The 21223-nt window shown below is 38.5% G+C and overlaps 1 protein-coding gene and 1 pseudogene across 3 annotated transcripts in view; one reads left to right on the top strand and one right to left on the bottom strand.

The window, feature by feature from the left end:
- ATRN (attractin) overlaps positions 1 to 21223 on the bottom strand; it is a 175848-nt gene that overhangs the window by 89349 nt on the left and 65276 nt on the right. For all 3 annotated transcript variants that reach the window (XM_033415733.2, XM_049698757.1, XM_004285303.3), the window contains exons 7-13: positions 12517 to 12607; positions 11365 to 11608; positions 10446 to 10629; positions 9281 to 9435; positions 6368 to 6452; positions 3136 to 3356; positions 677 to 798 (exon numbers count right to left, since the gene is read on the bottom strand). In XM_033415733.2, the coding sequence (XP_033271624.1) occupies positions 677 to 798; positions 3136 to 3356; positions 6368 to 6452; positions 9281 to 9435; positions 10446 to 10629; positions 11365 to 11608; positions 12517 to 12607 (1102 nt within the window). The remainder of the gene's footprint in view (positions 1 to 676; positions 799 to 3135; positions 3357 to 6367; positions 6453 to 9280; positions 9436 to 10445; positions 10630 to 11364; positions 11609 to 12516; positions 12608 to 21223) is intronic.
- Positions 17243 to 18863, top strand: LOC101287606 (heterogeneous nuclear ribonucleoprotein A1-like; annotated as a pseudogene).

Raw genomic sequence — 21223 nt, 5'->3', positions numbered from 1 at the left:
AAGCACCATGCTTCAACTTGCTTATCTGCAGAATGGGAATGTTGAACTTGCTGCTTTTTAAATGTCTCCCAAACATTCTAAAAGTTTTTAATTTTATGAGCTGCTTTACAGACTGACAAATAATGTCTTATAAACAGTCAAAAATTATAAACGTTGAGTCATCATATCTTTTTTTTCCTTATAACCTAAATAAAAAATCATAAATGGTAAGCATAAATTATGTTGAGCCAAGATACAACATAAGACAAGGAGATTTTGCAAAGTCTATTATTTCCACAATTCAGTTTGGCTGCTGCTACACACCTGTCTCACTTTCACTCTCAAGTCCTAAATTGCTCCCCAAACCCTGCATATGTAGAGGGAGCACACCATTACAAACTTCACGCCAAGAATCTAGTACTTAGCCATAGCCATGCATAGGGACTGGGGTGTACTCAGAATAATAATCTTGCCTTCTTCTAAAACACCACACATCAATCCTCGTGGCTAACAGAACCTTTGGAATTAGGACATACAGAGCATCCCTTACTAAAAGAAACTTGAGCAATAATAAAATCCAAATCTACACTGAAGGTTTCAAAGATAACTCTGGGCTATACCATACGCTCTAAAATCTACATCTAATCCCACTCAGGATTTTTCTATCCTCTGAAATCCTTTAGAAACAGCCTCTGACCTGGCCTTCTGTGCAGCTGTGGTTCATAGGGACACAATGGTCATGGCACCAGTGGCAGTCATTTGTGTTGGCCGTGCAGCTGTAACAATCCGTGTGCTGGTCACATCTGTCATGGTCAAGAGCTGTGAAGAGAAGAAAAATTCATCAACTGTGACAGCTTCTCCTCAGAAATGTCACAGGCCATTACAACTGCTGTTGAGCAAGATATGACACTGAGGCAAAAAAAATAAAATAAAATAAAATAACAAGCCTTGGGAAGTAAAATGAGGAGTGAAACTGGCAGGAAAATATATTGGTGTGTTCAGGTCAAAACAGTAAATAAGTAAACAATCTGAAGAAAAGTAAATAAGTAAACAATCTGAAGAAATGCCATTTTGTACTCCACCCTCCTAACAAAAGTACACAGAAAGTGAAAAACAAAGATAGAATAATTCAACGATGTGATATAAAGGAAATAGGTCTGGTTCTTCCAATATTTTTCTTTTCAAGAAAGAAATCAACTAGCAGTTGAATGAACACCAAGAGCAGCCCAGGGGCTAAACAAAGAAATGTAGGAGACCAAGCCATTCCTCCAGCTATAAATGCAAGGCTGCTCTGGGCACAGGAAGCAGGCAGCACCACAGAACCCCAAAGAAGGCAATACACATATATGTAAGTCCAAGAAATTCTGGGCTACTAGAGACCTGTTGATCTCCTACTGACCCTAGACAGGTCAAGGTCAGCAATGAAAGAGAAGCCACACAACAGTGCTGCCTCATCTATTGAACCATTCATGGACATGGCACATGGTAGAATCCATGGACAAGAAAAGGCAGGGCCCACCCTCACGAAGACCCCAACAACCTGCTCCTTAGGCTGTTCTTCCTGCCCTGGTCATCACCCCATGGACTGGGCCCACAGAGAAAGCAGAGTGAACCAAGGAAGGTGACATCTGAGATGAGTTCATAGCAAATGGGTTCATAATGAACCACCTAAGGTAATTAAATATTATTTCCTATAAACTTGCACATTTAATTTGAACTTTTTAAATATGGTTAAAAAATAACTATTTCACTGATCGTATCCCTTTTAGGAGACAGTGACTAACCCTACCAAGTTCTGGTCATGTTAGTTCTCCAGCACTCACCAGCCCACCAATGAACCTGTAAAGCTGCCTGGGTGTTCTTACTGAGGATTTATGTTCAGCTTAATTTGGAGCATTCCAGGAGAGTGAAAGCTGCCTCTATCCATCATAACTCTCACGGTAACTGCTACACCAACCCTAACAGTTAAGAAATTCAGTCAACATAGTTTAAATTAATTGAAGTGAAACAATATTTTTCAGAGACATTTTTCTTACTTTTAAAGGACTTTCTCACATATGACTTCATTGTATTGCACTGTGCTATTATGTCAGAGCAAAAGGGTAAAAGGAGCTGAGTAGGTAAGATGAAGAAAGCTTGGACAATATAAGGGGTGGTTCTAGAAGGAGGGATCACTGTTCATCCTCAGCAACTGTCTGCCTTGCTATCACTGCTGTGCCCAACTAGAGAAGCTAGAAAAGAATAATACCTCTATCCACTAGAACAATCTACTCCAACACAGCTTTTCTGGATTGGCCCTCTTAATCTCATCCTTAATGTTAGAACTGCATAATCCAATATGGTAGCCACTAACCACATGTAGTTTTTATTTATTTATTTTTTGGCCATGGTGCGTGACATGTGGGATCTTAGTTCCCCAACCAGGGTGGAACCCATGCCCCCTGCAGTGGAAACGTAAAGTCTTAACCACGGGACCGCTGGGGAAGTCCCCACATGTAGTTTTTAATTTAAATTAATTAAAATTTTAAAATTCAGTTCTTCAGTCACACCAGTCTCATTCCAAGTGTTTGATAGCCACATATGGCTAGTAGCTAACATATTGGGACAGCGCAGATATAAAAAGTCCTACCAGATTGCAGTGCCTCAAAACAGCTGAAACTAGGTTCTGGAGTTGGTATACAAAGTCTATACAATGCTAAAAGGTTTTGTCTTCATCATTAGCAAACAGCATACGTGGCACGTTCCTATCCATTATAAAGATGTTTACAATCCAATTTTCAAACACCCATAAAGCATTTGCCCAAGTTATTACTGAATAATTTTGGATAATAAAATGAACATTAAAAGTACACATTGGATGGGCTTCCCTGGTGGCGCAGTGGTTGAGAGTCTGCCTGCCGATGCAGGGGATACGGGTTCATGCCCTGGTCCGGGAAGATCCCACATGCCGTGGAGCGGCTGGGCCCGTGAGCCATGGCTGCTGGGGCTGCGCGTCCGGAGCCTGTGCTCCGCAATGGGAGAAGCCACAGCAGTGAGAGGCCCGCGTACCGCAAAAAAAAAAAAAAAAAAAAAAGCACACATTGGATAAGTGACTTCACAATTCAGATAAAATGAGATCTCAAAGTAACTAAATTTTAAGAAGAGATAAAAACATACTTCCTTTAGAAAAACACTCTGATTTTAACTTTTCTTCCTGTGCTTCAGTCGCCAACTCCCAGGAGACACACTGAGATGACCCTGTGTCCCACACACACCGGATGCCAGGTCCTGCTGCTAGACAAGCAGCTTCACTCTGGTGTGCTTCACACTGTTCTGAAGTAAATACCAGGATGTCACTGAGGAGGAGACTATTGAAACCACCAAATACATACATGGTGCTAAAAGAAAAAAAAGAGAGAGAAAGAGTTCACTGGAAACTTACATAAACAAATGCATGATATACTTCTTATAATCTTTAAACGAATCTCACATATCAAAAGTCCTGTAAAAAAGTTATTTTCAAGACCTCAAAAAACATTCTTATACCTTTACTTCCCAAATTCCAACCTTTCACAATGGCCTGTGACTACCCAGAATAGTTCCAATAATCTACCTCCTCTTTACAGCTACTATATTAAAAAGTTCTCATGATAAGTGAGTGACTTTTAACCAGGATTCTTCAAAATATTTTAGTGACAGGGCAAGCTAGCATATTTTAAAATTATACACATAATCCTATATCTACATGTTTTTAAATATTAAAAATAAGTATGTACAATTTAAGAAGTATAAAGGCTCTCTAGTCAAAACTGTGTAATGAAAACATAGACCAATAAGAAAGAGATAAAAGTGCGTATGAAAATTTAGTACACAGTACAAGTCACATTTTAATTAGTGGAACAGATGATTTCAAGCATTTCTTTCAACTCTGAGATCCTATAATCCACCAGGAAGTTTAGTACTAACCCACAATGAGGTATCAAATAATTCACTCTCACTGTGCCTCAATTTTCCTCAATCGACAGAGGATAACTAAAGCATAAAGATTCTGTGGTTGTATTTTTACTATATCTGAAAACTGACATATTTCAGTAACCAAAAATGAACACCAGGTTTAATTTTTAACTTCATATTGGTTTACTTAGTATCACATTATATAGTCTGGTTTCAGCTAGTCAATTTATTGCTTAAACCAAATAAGCTCCATCGGCCTCTCAGTACAGCTGGTGTTCTTAGCAATTCTGAATTCATCTGGTCACATCGGCTATGTGAGGGTAGGCAAAGTCCTTCAAAGAGGCTTGGAGCAGGGAACTGAAAAGAACAGCTGCATCTGCAGCAGTCTCAATGCCTCACAGCCCACTCTTCTTCCTGCCTCCCTCAAAAACCACAAGAACAACGACTAAGTGAAGCACAGCTGGCCCAATGCAGATGCTCGATTAAGGGAACCATCATTCAAAATGTGGAAATCACGTGAATCAAAGTTTCTCTTTAGGTAAGTTACTTCACAAAATTAAACTAACCATTACAGCAGAAATTAACACAACACTGTAAATCAACTATACTTCAATTTTAAAAAATTGAAAAAAAAATTAAACTAACCATGGTTTTTTACTACATGACCTCCCTTGTCATGCCCTGTCCCCCTCCAACCCTGGCCCATTCATACAGATACTCACATATAGGCTCAAATACTCCACTGGAATTATACAAAAAGAAGCACATTATTATAACGCAGGCAAGCCATTCCCAATTTTGATTCATGGTTAAATTACATCTTACGGTAAACTTCTGTCAACTTCTCTGAGTTTATATAAAACCTCCGAAATGTTTTGATAGAAAATCCATTTATTTGCTAATTATCATTATGGTACTAACAGCTGCCATTTAGCAAATGCCTATTATGTGCCAAATCTTATGCTAGGAGAACACCATGAATATAAAGATGAACACAGCTGAGGCCAGGCACTCACAGGCAAGATGATGACAAAATGGACCCACTGTTTTTCAGATGAAGAACATCAAGAGGCACTTACTAGAAAACTTTAAGCCTTTTCCTTACTGAGGAAATATCAAATTACAATTTAAGATAAGACTTCAGGGACTTCTCTGATGGTCCAGTGGTTAAGAATACGCCTTCCAATGCAGGGGACACAGGTTCGATCCCTGGTCTGGGAACTAATATCCCACATGCCATGGGGCAACTAAGCCCACATGCTGCAACTACTGAGCACGTGAGCCGCAACCAGAGAGCCCACGTGCCACAACAAAAAAAAGATCCTGCACGCTGCAACGAAGATCCCACGTGCCACAACTAAGAACCAACGCAGGCAAATAAATAAATAAATAAATATTTTTAAAAAAGATAACACTTCAAATTAGTAGTCAAAAATTCTTCCATTTAAATCTATACCTATCAAATATTCCCACAGTAAAACCGTATTTATTGCTAAATTTCAGCTGTTTACTTTGTGAAAGATGTCCCTTTTTCCAGTATCTAAGTGTTTGAATTCTGTCAATTCTTCCTTCACATCTCCACGATAGGTTGCTTTCTTATCTTTCTTAATCCAAGGTGAATTACCTCATCTAACTTTCATTATCACAACAGAAATTTTGAAAATGAAGGGAATCCTAACATAATATACATAGGCATTATGGCATTTAAATAGTTTCAGGATTGATAAGGCCTAGAATTTTAAAAGGTGAAGTAAACAGTAATCAGAGAAGAAACAAAATGAGAAAAAATTAACAACATGATTAGACTATTTTAACAAATGAAAAAATCGGTAAAGCACACTATAAGGTACAGGTCACATGGCCACTCTGGAGCTCCCTTATATGAAAGATGCTTCTCCAGGGGCAGATTTGTGAAGAGCTCTATTAGTTTGGGCCAGGCACTTCTGAATGATGCAATGAAATGCAGTGCAGACTTCAGATTATCCAAAGACTTGATATATATGAAGCACCACAGACTTGACCTATATGAAGCATCAGAATCTCCCCACCTCTGTTCCCATATCTTATCCCTTACCTAAAGTGCCCTCTCTCCTTTTTTTCAAATCTTTCTTCACCACTCAGACAAAAGCACCACAAACAATAGCAAATAGCAGAAGGCCTAAGACAGTAACTGCACACAACTTTTGTTGTCCCATGCACTCAGACAACACCAAACATAGCTTACTCCGGCATGCTAACAAAACTACATCAACAAATATGGCATTAGAAGTAATTCAAATCCACATCAAATATTTTAAATATAGATCAGGAAATTCATACCTAACATAATGCTATGAAAAAACAATGGGATAAGGTAATCCTATGAATAATATGTAAGTCCAATATCACTTCATATTTTACTTCATTTTCATTTTAAACACAAGAGAAAAGGAACAAGCACTTCTTCTTCAATTACCTGTTGTATAAGACTGCTGAATGGCCAAATCTGTTGACATCATGGTGGAGATCAGGTCTGGGAAGCACTGACCATCGGTCACAAGCTAGGAGCAAGAAAAACACATTTCAGAAGGGACTGTCACTCATAATCAATAGGGACTGGCATTTTCTTTGGGAAAGAAGACTGTAATAAACACAAATATATCTCTCAGTTTTTCTTAGTCACACCATTATTTCTGAAGTAAAATGCAGCAGCAACGGAACAGAAGGGCAAGGAAGAACGGTAGGACTCTATAGCAATTCTAATTAGTGAATGCACATTCACATCACTCACTCTGTTGCCTATCAATATTACCCACTAGAATGTTTTTTTTTTTTTTTTGCCATACGCGGGCCTCTCACCGCTGCAGCCTCTCCCGCTGCGGAGCACAGGCTCTGGACGCGCAGGCTCAACGGCCATGTCTCATGGGCCCAGCCGCTCCGCGGCATGTGGGATCTTCCTGGACTGGGGCACGAACCCGCATCCCCTGCATCGGCAGGCGGACTCTCAACCACTGCGCCACCAAGGAAGCCCTAGAATGTTTTTTAACTTAAGCAAATTTTAATTTTTCAAAGCTTACATAAGTAAAACATGTGAATTCCATAATTATTTTTCACTCTATATTGCTTTGTCCAAACTCAGTAACTAAAATAGAAATGTACAGGTGGAAAATTAAAACTAAAAAAAAAAAAAAAATCAAACTTTATCTAATTTTTAAAAGGTCCTTTCCTAGACCCCCTAGATCTACTAATTTCCCTTTGTTCTGATTCACGCTAGCAACTTCTCTTCTGGACCTCAATACCAACAGGTGCTGCTGAACCATACCAACCTCTGACTCACTGTCTTCTGTTCCCAGACACACAGACTTTCACACTCACTAAACAAAGGTTCTTCCACTCAATCTGGACATTTATTCAACCCTGACAACAAAAGCTTTCACTTTCTTCTCCTACCCAGCCTAAACTCTGTGGTCTTCCTCACATGCAGAACAGAGGCCATCAACTCCCACAGCTTCCTGACCACCCACCTTGCTTCCTTCCCTAAAACCAGTGTGGCAGGAGCCCTTCCTCTTATCCCACCTGACTTTTACCACAGTATTTAAATATGCCCAAGGAGGCACTCAACTTACCCCTTTTCTTCCCTTCACAGACAAGGGTTTTTTTTTTTAATTAAAACGGTCAACATTCACTGTGTACATCTCACCATATATTACTTCTCAGCCTCCTGTAATCTGGATCATTCCTCCATGTCCAGAGGGTAGTAACTGATCTCTTTGTTGCTAAATGTGAAAGACTCTCCAGTCCTTATTTTACCTAATCCCTCTGTAGCCACTGTTAACTGCTACCTCTCAGGTCCCCAGTTTTGCCTCACTTTCCTCCTATTCTCTGACATGCTTCTGCAATCTCCATTCTCTTTAAGACTTCTTTATGTATCTATTCCCTGGCTCTTTGCTTGTCCCTGATGACACATGCTCCCTACAGAAGTTCACCCCCTCCTACAGCTCCCCACTGATCTCTGTACTGCTTTGTCCCACAGTCATCTCCAGCTGAACAAGCCCCCAAATCCAATTTACTCACTTCCTCCCAGACCCTGTCCCTCTACTTCTATTTCCAGCCTTGGTAAAAAACACCATCTACTGTGGCCCACACCAGATACCAGATAAGGATGCTGTCACAGCTCTCAAAACACACTCGGGACAATCCTCGGGTTCCCAGTAATTCTCAAACACATATGTCTCTTTATCCTCATTGCCACTTCCACAGTCTTGGCTCAAACCCTCCTCAGGACTTCATCAACAGCCTCCTAACTCCCATCTAGCCCCTTCCCAACTACTCATCACAATGCCACAAAAAGATCTTCCTAAGACACAAATACAATTCTATCACCTCTTCTGTAAGATTCTTCAAAAAGCCCAAACCCCTCAGCATGACATAACAGGTCCCTCAAGATCTGACCAGACAACTGCTTGCTTCTAGTTCCACTTAGAGCCACTCTTCCCTGATGTGCTACTAGAATACAGCCAAAACTAAATACTCATAGGCCCAAAGTATGTGGCATGGTCTCTTTCCACCTCTGTGTCTCTAAACATGGGCTTCCTTTGCCTGATAAGTCCTGCCTAACTTGGCCCAGCCAACTTCCCAGTGCTAGGACCCAGCCTGGATGGCCTCCTCAAAAAGGCTTTCCCTGACTGTACCCTTTACCCCTCATGAACTAAGGGATGCTCACAGGTGCTCTCATATGTTCTTCTCAGAGCAAGTAACACCCTGAATGCAATTATATTGTCTGCTCAGTTCTCTGCCTCCCCCACCATGAGGCCAAGGACTGTAACTTATTCCTCTTATGATCCCCAATGTATAAGTTCAGTGGCTGGCACATAAATGTCTTTTAAAAAAGAACATCTGATGATATTTATATTTATATCATATGATATATGATAAATATTAAAGAATTTCTACTATCTGTTTTGCATGAACCAATATTGCCCTCTTCTGGTCAGTACATTACCACACCAAATTCTTAAAAAATCGCTGTCCAAGTATTACATCAAGAATGTGTGAAACCAGTTTCAAGGGAATAAGATAAACTTAAACCAACTTAACACAATGCTGGTGGTCACAACTACGTAACACATATTACTATGTAAGGCTTTTATCTGTGACACAGGAGAGCCCAATCACCCCAACTCATCAAAGGAGGGACTTCAAAAAGAATTTAATATAGAAGTAATGCTTTTTAACAGATTACAATATCAGTCAAATTAACATAAAAAATTCCATTTGGACCTCTTTCAAATAGCTTGACCATTTTTAACTAGAAATATTTTGTTTCTTTTAAAACGTTGCTTACAGACAAAAAAGATTCTTAATGCTAAAATGGCTTTGGGAAACATACCAATGTCGTAAGCCATGAAATCTGAAGAGAAGCATTTGGCTCCATGGCTCATGGATGTGTCATTGTGTGTGTTTCCTCCAAACACCAGCATGGTTCCACTCACTATCACAGCTGTGTGCAAGTAACGGAAAAATCGGCTGTCCTTAAGAATAGTCCTTTTAAGTTTATTTAAAAATAATAAATACAAGGTTAGTTCTTTAGAATATTTATCATCTATTTGCTAATACAAACATAACCATTTTCTTAACTTCAGATCCAAGTGTGCAAATAATTCTAGATTTTTCTCTGTATGTAACTTTCTCAACAATAAACATGTAAAATTGAAAGACGTATGAGAATTTTGATAAGATATGTTAAGAGCCTTAAAAATGTTCATACTCTATGTTCATACTCTATAATTCCAGTTTCTGAGTAGATATTATGTGAAATATGGATTGAAGCTTACATATGTTTTATTAATAAGACAAGAGCTAGAAACCAAAACTTCCAACTGTATGGGCTCAGGATACCCACATGATGGAGTATTACACAGTCACTAAAAATGAAAATTTTAATGACAGACAATGTAAAATGGTGTCCACAGCACGGTCTCAAATATGTAAGGAAATATGAAAAGAAACCATTGCTTTATAATTATATTATTTCATAACTCAAATGTGCTTTACATTTTTTAAGATTAGCATACTTTATATAGACCAGTATATAGTAGAGTGAGGACAGCTCTAATCTTTTAGGTACTGAGACCACCTCTGTTTGATGATTTCATGGAATGATGCCAGTAACTGACCCTAATGATAACACCTTGGTCAACAAGAAAAGGTTAAAAAGTGGATATATTCTACTTAATTACAATAGTGTGCATAAACTCAGCTATGTAGAACAATTTATTCCTTAGGATTCTGAAGAGCTAAAATTTTACAGTGGTACTGAGTGTATGAATATTGAAAAAAAAAAAAAAAAACCAACAAAAAAACCCAAGATTCTAATCAACCTACTACAAAATTATAGATACTACTACTTTATTACTTTCTGCTTATTTCACAATTTCTGTTTACAACGATGAAGAGAATTATCTGCAAGGCCTGAAAACAAAAAAGTAGCACAATTTTCCCAGCAACTGCCAGAATTCCCACCTTAAAGTGAAAGCTCAAGAAAAAGCACCCACCACATCTGGGTGTCCACATTGTATCTGTAGAGATCATCTGCAAGCCGGTATTTATTGGCACTGAAAGCCTTGTAGCCTCCATGAATATACAGGGACCTGGTCCTGTGGTCATAGACACTGCTATGGCCATAGCCCCCTTGGACAAGGGCACCCTGGGTATGTAATATACTCCATGTGTTCTTACCTGGAAAGGGCAAACAGTTAAAGGCAAATGTTGCAGGCTCCTCCTAATACTTAAAATTACCAATTAGCTTAAGACAAGAGAAGAGATTTCAGGAGACTTGATACATGTAACTTTCTTTAACCATTTTATTTTTAAAGGAAGGCCATCTAAAACTTGTAACAAATCCAGGTGGCCAAACTTCAACCTGTTAAATGTTCTGATGTTCTAATATGTAGGAAAAGAATTACATTAAATTTAAAAGACTCAGATCCCCCTCAATTGAACACTTAATTCCCCATGACCTTTACGGACCAATTTGCAGATGTACTTTACGGGCCTACTTTCTTAAAATATCATCCACATCCACAAAAACAAATATAATAAAATTTAACCAAAGGAAAGATTATATACTAAGGGGAAATCACACTCCATTAAACCAATCTCTAAAGGGCTTTTCAAATATTTTTTTTTTCTTCAGAAGTATTTGTTGTTTCAAACCCTTTTTATTTATTTTATTTTCAACACTCATAGCATTTAGTGCTATTTTTGGCTCCTTGCCAAACTGACAGTAACAAATATATACCACATAGCACCATCAATAATCTAAACTTCACTGGCAATTCATCCATGCTAACTGTATCTCAAGATCAAGTACTGGGTCAATGTTAGGTTGAATTTTGTTAAACAGTCATAATAATAACAGCAAAATTTTAAATCTGACATTCAAAAACGATTCACTGAAAAAAATATACGTACCCAAGTCATACTCCTGCACATTGCTAATATATCCATAGAGAGGGCAGTGACCAAAGATAATCAGCATGACCACTTGGCCAGTTTTCAATGTGACAATGTGTGCTGAGTGCCCAACCACTGCATACTGCTCCTTTGCTTTAGGGGACAACAATACCCATGATTCATTATGAATATGAAACACTCTCAACTCATTGGTCACATTCCCTGTTGAATCAATTTTTCCTCCGTACATGTAAATTTTATCCTATGGAAAAAAATGTAAACAAAATTCTAAAAAACATCAAAAGGATCAAATCTAAACACAGAAAAAGGAACAGTTCAAAACCTCAATATTATTCTTAGCTTAAAAAGTGTTAGTGAAAAGCACCTTTCAGTGAATTATTAGGTAAAGGATGTAGAAAGAACAAAATAAAATAAATCTAACCTATATCCCTAATACTTTGCCACTTTTCTTGGACTTCCTCACACAAGATCTTTTACAATATAAAATGGCTTGGAAAAATAAAGTTGAAATAAACTAAAAAACAGGGAAATGAAAATGATTACTCAGTTACATTGTAAAGTCGCTATCCTTGGCTAAACTTGCTAATGAACGTAAAAGCTAACCTACACTAGATTAATTTTTAACCATTTAGTATCACAATCATAATATCCCAGTTTGAATATGAATCCGTTTAAATCTCTCGGGTTAAAGTAGTTTCAACTTTAATTTCCACTTATAACTTAGCCAATTATATACCCCCCACATTAGAAAGTTTTCCCCCAATTAAAAATCAACACGGAAGTCAAAATCAGAGACAGAAAGTAGAATGGTGGTTGCCAGGGGCAGGCAGGAGGAGGGAATGGGGAATTATTGCTGAATGGGCATAGAGTTGCAGTTTTACAAGATCAAAAGAATTACAAAGATGAAAAACAAAGCAAAAAAAAAAAAAGAATTACCAAGATGGATGGTGATGAAGGCTGCACAACATTATGAGTGAAATTACTATCACTGAATTGTACACTTAAAAATGGCTAAGTATGTTATACATACTTTACCACAATAAAAAAGATTAGAAAAAAAAATCCAACACTAAATAGCTATTTCAATCACATAATATGAGAAAGTGAAGAGTTCAGTTTCTAGCTTAGTACAGAGTGGAGACATTTTACCTTGTATAATGCTAAAGAATGACCATATCTAACAACCACATTGTTCACAGAACGGTTCAGTGCAAGCCACTCCCTAGAAGCAAGGTCATACCTACAAAACAAACAGATCATATTTTCACCCAAATGACAAAACAGAACATCTTGAAGTCTTTATTTGTGATCTAATCCACTTTGGAGATGCTCGTTAAATCTGCAATGGATATAGTGAGGTACCTGGGCAAACAAACCTAACATCTGGGCCTATGGGGCACATGAGAACTCAGGAAGGGGGAGCTGGGTTCCACAGCTCTGGGACGAGAAAGAAAATCTACTGGAATTTTCTAATGCTTCCTGAAAACCTCTTCTACACACTAAATCACTTGCAGGTTTGCATTATACTCAAGGAACTTTTATTACTATAACTTTTCTTTCATTTAACCATGCAAAAGTAAAGACAAATACTGAAAAAGGGATGATAACTAAGTTAAAAAAAATTCTTAGCCTTTCCTTTTATCTAATTTATTTTAAAAAGTAATATTTTCAAAAAAACTAGAATATCATTATAGCATTTCAATTATGCTATGAATACACTTAAAGACCTTTAAAATATAAAAATGCCCAGAAGAAAATCATTTATACTCTTACATTGCAGCATTAATCACATTCAATATCTTAGAATATTAGTTTTGTTTTTGAGGAAAACATCATTCTATTGTTTTTATTAAAATTATACATACTCACTATAAAAAGGGTAATCAATGCAAAAAAAACAAAGAGCCAAAAACTTAAAAATGACCCCAGGGCTTCCCTGGTGGCGCAGTGGTTGAGAGTCCGCCTGCCGATGCAGGGGACAAGGGTTCGTGCCCTGGTCCGGGAAGATCCCACGTGCCGTGGAGCGGCTGGGCCCCGTGAGCCATGGCCGCTGAGCCTGCACGTCCGTAGCCTGTGCTCCGCAATGGGGGAGGCCACAGCAGTGAGAGGCCCGCGTACCGCAAAAAAATAAATAAATAAAAAATAAAAATGACCCCACATTCTGTCATCTAGAAATGAATATCATTAAGTAAACATCATTCCAGACATTTTCTATGCATACATACAAATAGAAGAATAGACTGATAATATACATTTATACAAAGGGGATCCTAATATAGGTGAATTTTAATAAACTGTTAATTTTAATTTTATGTAATTTAATAGAAAAAAGAAACCAAAGGAAAACCAATAATACTGTTATATTTTAAATGTTTTTCTATAAGTTTCCCTGAATACAAGATTTTTAAATTATGAAAAACATTATGTAAACAAGAACATGTAAGAAAGTTTTATCACAACGTAATAGCAAAAAAGGGAAATAAATATCCATCAATAGAAAATGGATTAATAAATTATAGATATCTATATAACATTTATAGAGTGAATATACTCAAGCACTGTATTATTAACACAAATCTTGAAACAATGTTAAGCTAAAAACGCAAACTGCAGAATACTGTTCCTGTAAAGACTAAAACAAGAAAATTTATTAACTCTAAAAATGTTCATATATATTAAAAGTCTAAAGATAAGTATGTGAACAAATGACATCACAGTATCAGGATATTGATTATCTCTGGGATTTCAGAGGGGCATGTGGGATCTTAACTATATTAGCAATGTTTTATTTCCTAACCTGGATGATGAATGTATTAGCATTCATTATTTTTCTCTAAACCTTTTCCTTTGTTTTAAATATTTTATACATGATCTGAAGAAAACATAAAATAGTGACATTCATTAAATATGAATAACACTTAAATCAATACCAGCTATTATTTTATGTATTTTTTTGAATATGCTACATTTTTAAAATACATGAAAAGTTATTTAGAGAGTAAACTCCCTTTAGTTTTAAAATTACATGTAATTTAATTTTGGACAGACTCCACTAACTTCCTACTTTGAAAGTTGAAAACATTAGCACCCACATTTCCTCCCATTTCTTCTCCCAATTTTTGTTATATAATTTTTACATTGTCCAGGTTCAAAACATGCACATCCCATTCTATAATTTCATAGTTATTTAGTACTGGATCTGTATTTTAGTTGAATCAGTCTCCTCACAGTCCTCTTACCACAACTTCTCCTTCTTGAGTCTTTAATTCTTAATTGGCTAGACTGCACTGTCAAGTGGTTATTCCTAGTGGAGATTATACGTGCTCCTCTCCGTAAATTCTTTCATGTTGAAGAATATCTGCTTGCTAGCTTTAGAGGTGAATGACATCTTGGCTGCATATAATACTCATGGGCCATCCTTTCTTTCCCGCACAACTTTGCTGACGCTGCTCCCTTGAATGTTGCTGGTATTGAATGCTGCCAGTGGAGGTCTGAGGCCAATCTGATTTTTTTCCACTTTTGTGTGGTTTGCTTTTCTGCTTGGAAGTCAGAAGTCTCAATCATTCTCATTCTCTCTCCCCCTCCTTTCTTCCCTCCCTCTCTCTAAATAAATAAATATACATAAATATATATATGTATTATATATAAATATATATGTATTTCTCTCACTGTTTTTTAAAGACACAATATTGTACTTTACTTATGGTAGAAATAACTTAAATCCATCCAGGTAAATGTTTTAACAAAATGGACTGCATACTACTGCAACTTTTATGGCATTCTGGAAAGTGTTTCCTAAGAAGAACTAGCATGGCTTCTGAAAAACACATATATACCATATGTTCAAGCCAAAGGCCTGTTTCTTTAATCTTGAAAGAAAGGAAAGAAACAGAGGGAGCACAGAAACAAGTCTCCACGTGACCCAATCCATATCTCTTTCAAGTAACATGGAAGGTGCTCAATCTGTATCTTAATGCATTTTACTCTTCCTCAATCAATAACGTGTCAGCCCAAGAGCTGGTCAGAGACACTAAGGTGCCGGCAGGTGCTCAAATCTGGTTAAGATGAACTGCCAAAAGACACTTACATAACAGGTTGTCACTCTTTTCACAATACAGAGAAGCAAACACAAGACAAGAACAATGTTGATGCAATAAACTGTAAGAAATGCCAAGTGCCAAATAAACGCTCCTTCTTCTGGGAGCTGAGTCCAAGATAAAGGAATATTGAACAATTAGTTCTAAGATCTGGACATGCAGTTAAGCAAAGACAAACCTCAGGAATTCAGAAGTAGGTGTCTTCCATAAAGGTGCAGCCACCTCTCTCACAAACTCCTCCCTGATGGCTGGTAACACAATGCCCATCATGCCACAGGGCACATCCTCTGCCCCTCACAGTGGCCTGGTATTCCAATTACAGTGTCTGGCCATCCAAAGACCACAGGAAAGGCTCTACAGAAATTGAACTTGACCCCAGCCAGCAGGAGTCAAGAACTACCTGAGGCTTCCCACCCAATAATTTGCCGTTTATCCTACAAGTTCAATAATTTGATCAAATCAGGTTTTGTCATTGAACAACTATAATATTTTTCCTGAAACATCTTGTACTATTTCAATCCACTTGTTCTATTTGTTAGGTTCTTTTCTTCAGTGACAGCAATTATCTGTATTATATTGGACCTTCTGTCTCCCATGTCTTTGCTTTTTCAAACTATTTAACTTTTTCATCTGTATTCATTGGAATCACGTCTACCAAGCTGGCAGCAGTTCGATTTTCACTGTAGTTTTTGCTGTGTGTAACTTATTTATATTTCTTTACATGTGTACTCTCCCATTTCATCTCATTGTTATTATCTTCTTGCTTTTCAGCTTGTTTTTCTGAATTCAAATTCTCATTATATTGATCCATAGCACAAAGCAGTTGGAAGGAATACTTTTCCTCTATGATCAGTTGTTGTCAGTTTTACAGGCTGTGTTCTTTCCTCTTTACCTTTTCACCATAGATATTTGCATTTGCTACAATGTCACTTCTTTTGTCTTGCTTGTGGTTAGACATTGCTATCCAGACATTACATTTGCAAACTGTGGGTGATTTCTTAATTCCTTTTCTACTGTATCTAAGACAAGTTTATCTTTGCATCCTAGCTTTAGTGTGAGAGTTGGCATTTTATGTTATGTCCACTTTTCTGAAGTCTGAAGAAATGCTGGGGCTCAGGTGGGAGTGGGGATATGCAGTCTATTTGAATAAAATATCCAGAGTCTATTCGCCTCTGAGATTTTGTTTAAGTGTCCTATCCCAGGGTTCAAATTTTGGGATAGCCAAATTACATAGGGGCCCTGACTTCTGGGCAGACTCAGCCACTTGATCAATTTCCCCCTTTTTCACTTGATCCTCCTTAGCAACTATTTCTTACACTACTCAGTTAAAAGGGCAAGAAAACAATGATACCCACTCAGTTTGCTTCTCTCTAGATTTGGGGCTATTAGTGAGAACTCTCAGAATTTCACTCATATGGTTTCTGTGGGGGCTTGCTGTTTCTGTGTGTCTGTTTTAAGTTTATCAGATTAGGTGATACTCCTTACCTTGTGTGGTTACCTGTTGCTCAAATTTCTTACTATTATTTTTTTAGCTTAAAAAAACCCCTATTTTTTTGCTCAAGGGAAGGAAATTCAGTGACATTTCAATTGGAAATCTTAACCAGATGACCAAGATAATTTGTTTTGCAAGAGGACCCTTGGGTGACATAAAATGGGAAATGCTTTTTAATGCAACTTAAAAGTTTTGGGTTAACAGGGTTGTGGAGAAAATAGAGAGGGCAATTCCTGCAATATGCTTATATAAGAGTATAGACAATGATAAAATTTATGATCTAAGTTCCAGAAATACTCCCTCTAAAAGGAGTCACTATATTCACTTTTCATGAGTTAGTAACAATTTATTTGAAACTATATTAGTATTTACACAAAATACATAAAGCTGTAAAAATCATGTTTTGATCAAGTACAAGAAGAGAAATGTTAAAACCTAAAAAATAAACGTGGAGATACATTCGTTAGATTACTCCTTTCTGCACGTGGACGCCGCCGAGTAAGCATCATTGACATCTTCCCTCTCCACTGCCGTCATGTCTAAGTCAGAGTCTCCCAAAGAGGCCAAACAACTGCGGAAGCTCTTCATCGGAGGTTTGAGCTTTGAAACAACTGATGCGAGTCTGAGGAGCCATTCTCAGCAATGGGGAGCGCGCACAGACTGTGTGGTGATGAGGGATCCAAACACCAATCGCTCCAGAGGCTTCGGGGTTGTCATGTATGCCACTGTGGAGGAGGTGGATGCAGCCATGAAGGCAAGGCCACACAAGGTGGATGGAAGAGTTGTGGAACCAAAGAGGGCCGTCTCAAGAGAAGATTCTGAAAGACCTGGTGCCCACTTAACTATGAAAAAGATTTTTGTTAGTGGCATTAAAGAAGACACTGAAGAACATTATCTAAGAGATTATTTTGAACAGTACTGGAAAACTGAAGTGACTGAAATCATGACTGACTGAGGCAGTGGCAAAAAGAGAGGCTTTGCTTTCGTAACCTTTGATGACCATGACTCCGTAGACAAGACTGTCATTCAGAAATATCACACAGTGAACGGCCACAACTGTGAAGTAAAGAAAGTCCTATCTAAGCAAGAGAAGGCTAGCGCTTCATCCAGCCAAAGAAGTCGAAGTGGTTCTGGAAGCTTTGGTGGTGGTCGTGGAGGGCGTTTTGGTGGGAATGACAGCTTTGGTCGTGGAGGAAACTTCAGTGGTTGAGGTGGCTTTGGTGGCAGCCACGGGGGTGGTAGCTATGGTGGCAGTGGGGATGACTATAATGGATTTGGTAATGATGGAAGCAATTCTGGAGGTGGTCGAAGCTACAGTGATTTTGGCAATTACAACGATCAATCTTCAAATTTTGGACCCATGAAAGGAGGAAACTTTGGAGGCAGAAGTTCTGGCCCTTATGGTGGTGGAGGCCAGTACTTTGCCAAACCACAAAACCAAGGTGGCTATGGCGGTTCCAGCAGCAGCAGTAGCTATGGCACTGGCAGAAGGTTTTAATTACTGCCAGGAAACAAAGCTTCGCAGGAGAGGAGAGCCAGATAAGTGACAGGGAAGCTACAGGTTACAACAGATTTGTGAACTCAGCCAAGCACAGTGCTGGCAGGGCCTAGCTGCTTCAAAGAAGACATGTTTTAGACAATACTCCTGTGTATGGGCAAAAAACCCTCGAGGACTGTATTCGCAACTAACTGTATAACAGGTTATTTTAGTTTCTATTCTGTGGAAAGTGTAAAGCATTCCAACAAAGGGTTTTAATGTAATTTTTTTTTGCACCCATGCTGTTGATTGCTAAATATAATCGTCTGATCATGACGCTGAATTAATGCGCCTTTTTTAAAAACGTGCTCTGTAAAGTTAGTCTACTCTGAAGACATTTTGGTAAACGACTGCAACAGTGTGAGGTCAGAATTTCTTCAGGGTGATGCCAGGTTCCATTTGAAATTTATTCACAACCTGCTTGTGAATAAAGCCAGCATCTTCAGAAACTTGGTGTAGCTGAACTGACAGTTACTGTGTTGTGACCTGGAGTTCACCGTTAAAAGGGTCACCCAAACAAAGTCATGGAGTTTTTTGGTTATTAATATGATTGTTGGCACATCCTATGCAATATATCTAAATAGAATTATTATGGTACAAGATAAAGTTATAGATGGGAATGAAGCTTGTTTATCACCCATTATCATGGGTAATCAATAAACTATTTGATACCCTCTTAAAAATAAATTAAATTAAAAAAAATAAACATGGCTTACAAGGTACACCTGTCAAAAGTAGTAGGTAACATCTATATTTCTAAGAACAAATATTTGTGAAAGAAATAAGATAATTCATTTACTCTCTTATTCATTTGATAAATACTTATTTGAGCACATTCTATGAGCTAAGCCGAATTGAGTAAACAAGGTCTCTAACCTTGGAGAACATATAGTGGAAAAGGCAGAAAATGAGCAAGCACAGCAATGGGCACAAGTAGAATAAAAATTATGAACACTGCTCTAAAGGAAATGAGAACTATGAAAAAAAACAGGGAGCACCTGTCTGAACTAGCTGATCGGGGAGGATCTCACTATGGGACATTTAACTGACAGGATACGTAAAGGAAGAAACCAGCCCTGAGGTACAATGGCAGGAACAGTCTAGATAAAGGGAAGAGCAAGCATAAGGAGTTTTAGGTAAGGAAAGAGGGCTGATGGGGCAGGAGGGGAGCAAGTTGAGTATGGGAAGGTAAGCAGCAGTCACATCAGGTAGGATCATTAAGTCCCATGGGAAGTCACTGAAGGGTTTTAAGAAGGTAGTAAATGATAAAATGTATACCCTAAAAAATCACCCCAGTTGATATTTAGAAAATGGATTAAGCAGAATGAATGGAAACAGACAGACTTTATAGGAACCTACTGCTGAATCCTAGATGAGAGATATTGGCAAGCTGGTCTTAAGAGAGAAAAGAATGAATATGACATGTATTTGGTGACAGAGTTGATGGGCTTGACATGAGATTATGCTATGAGGAGGTAAAGGAGAGGAAGTATCAAAATGACTCCCAGATTTCTTACTTCAAGGGAGGATGATGCCAGGAAGAAGTACAAAAATCACATAAATGGTAGAATATATGACTCATAGTATCTAGTATAACAGTGGAAGGGACAATCACCTTTACACCTTTAATTTTACCTTTACTTCTCAGGGTGGCAACACTAGAAGTAGTGAGAAGTGGTTAGATTAGGGATAGATTTTTTTTTTTTTTTTTGCAGTACACGGGCCTCCCACCGCCGTGGCCTCTCCCGTTGCGGAGCACAGGCTCCGGACGCGCAGGCTCAGCAGCCACGGCTCACGGGCCCAGCCGCTCCGCAGCATGCGGGATCCTCCCAGACTGGGGTACGAACCCGCATCCCCTGCATCGGCAGGCGGACTCCCAACCACTGCACCACCAGGGAAGCCCTAGGGATAGATTTTAAAAGAAGAGCTAACAAGATCTGCTGACATATTGTGGCAGACAGACACTAGGGTGGTCTTCATGATCCCTGCCTCCTGGTGTTCATACCCATGTATATAATATCCTCCCCTCGAGTGTGAGCAGGATCTATGACTTGCTTCTAACCAACAGAATTTGGCAAAAATAATGAGATGTCATTTCCATGACATCTATCCTGCTAGCAGACTCAGGCCAGAGACTCTCCCTGTGGCCTGATAAGTAAGCAGCCATACTGGGGAAACCCTACCAATAAGGAACTCTGGACAGCCTCCAGGAGTTGAGGTGGCCTCCAGTTGACAGACAGCAAGAAGCCAGGGCCCTTAGTCCTACAACCACCAGGAAATGGGTGAGCTTGGAAATGGATTCCTGCCCAGTTGAACCTCTAAATTAGAACACAGGCCAGGTAACACCTTGATTGCTGAGAACCCAGTTAAGCCATGCCTAGAACCCTGACCAGCAGACACTATGAGGTAATAAATGTGTGTTGTTTTAATCTGCTAGTTTGTGGTAATTTACACAGCAAGAGATAACTAATACATATACTGATATGGAGTGTGAAAAAACAAGAAGTCAAGAATGACTCTGAAATTTTTGGCTTAAGCCAAATAGAAGAATGGAGTGGTCGTTTACTGAGATAGGGACTTCTGGGGCAAGAACAGGCTTGGAGGAAAGATCAGTTTGGGACACATGGAGTTTTAGATGCCTATTGAGATGTCAAATAAAGAGGTGGGGATATGGGAACAGGTGATAAGTCTAGGATGCAGATATAAATTTGGAAGTCACCAGCATAAAGG

This window comes from Orcinus orca, chromosome 16 (assembly GCF_937001465.1).
Source record: "Orcinus orca chromosome 16, mOrcOrc1.1, whole genome shotgun sequence".
In the NCBI taxonomy this organism is placed as follows: domain Eukaryota; kingdom Metazoa; phylum Chordata; class Mammalia; order Artiodactyla; family Delphinidae; genus Orcinus; species Orcinus orca.
The sequence above is the reverse complement of the archived record's forward strand: the minus strand, read 5'-3'. Positions and strand labels throughout refer to the sequence as shown.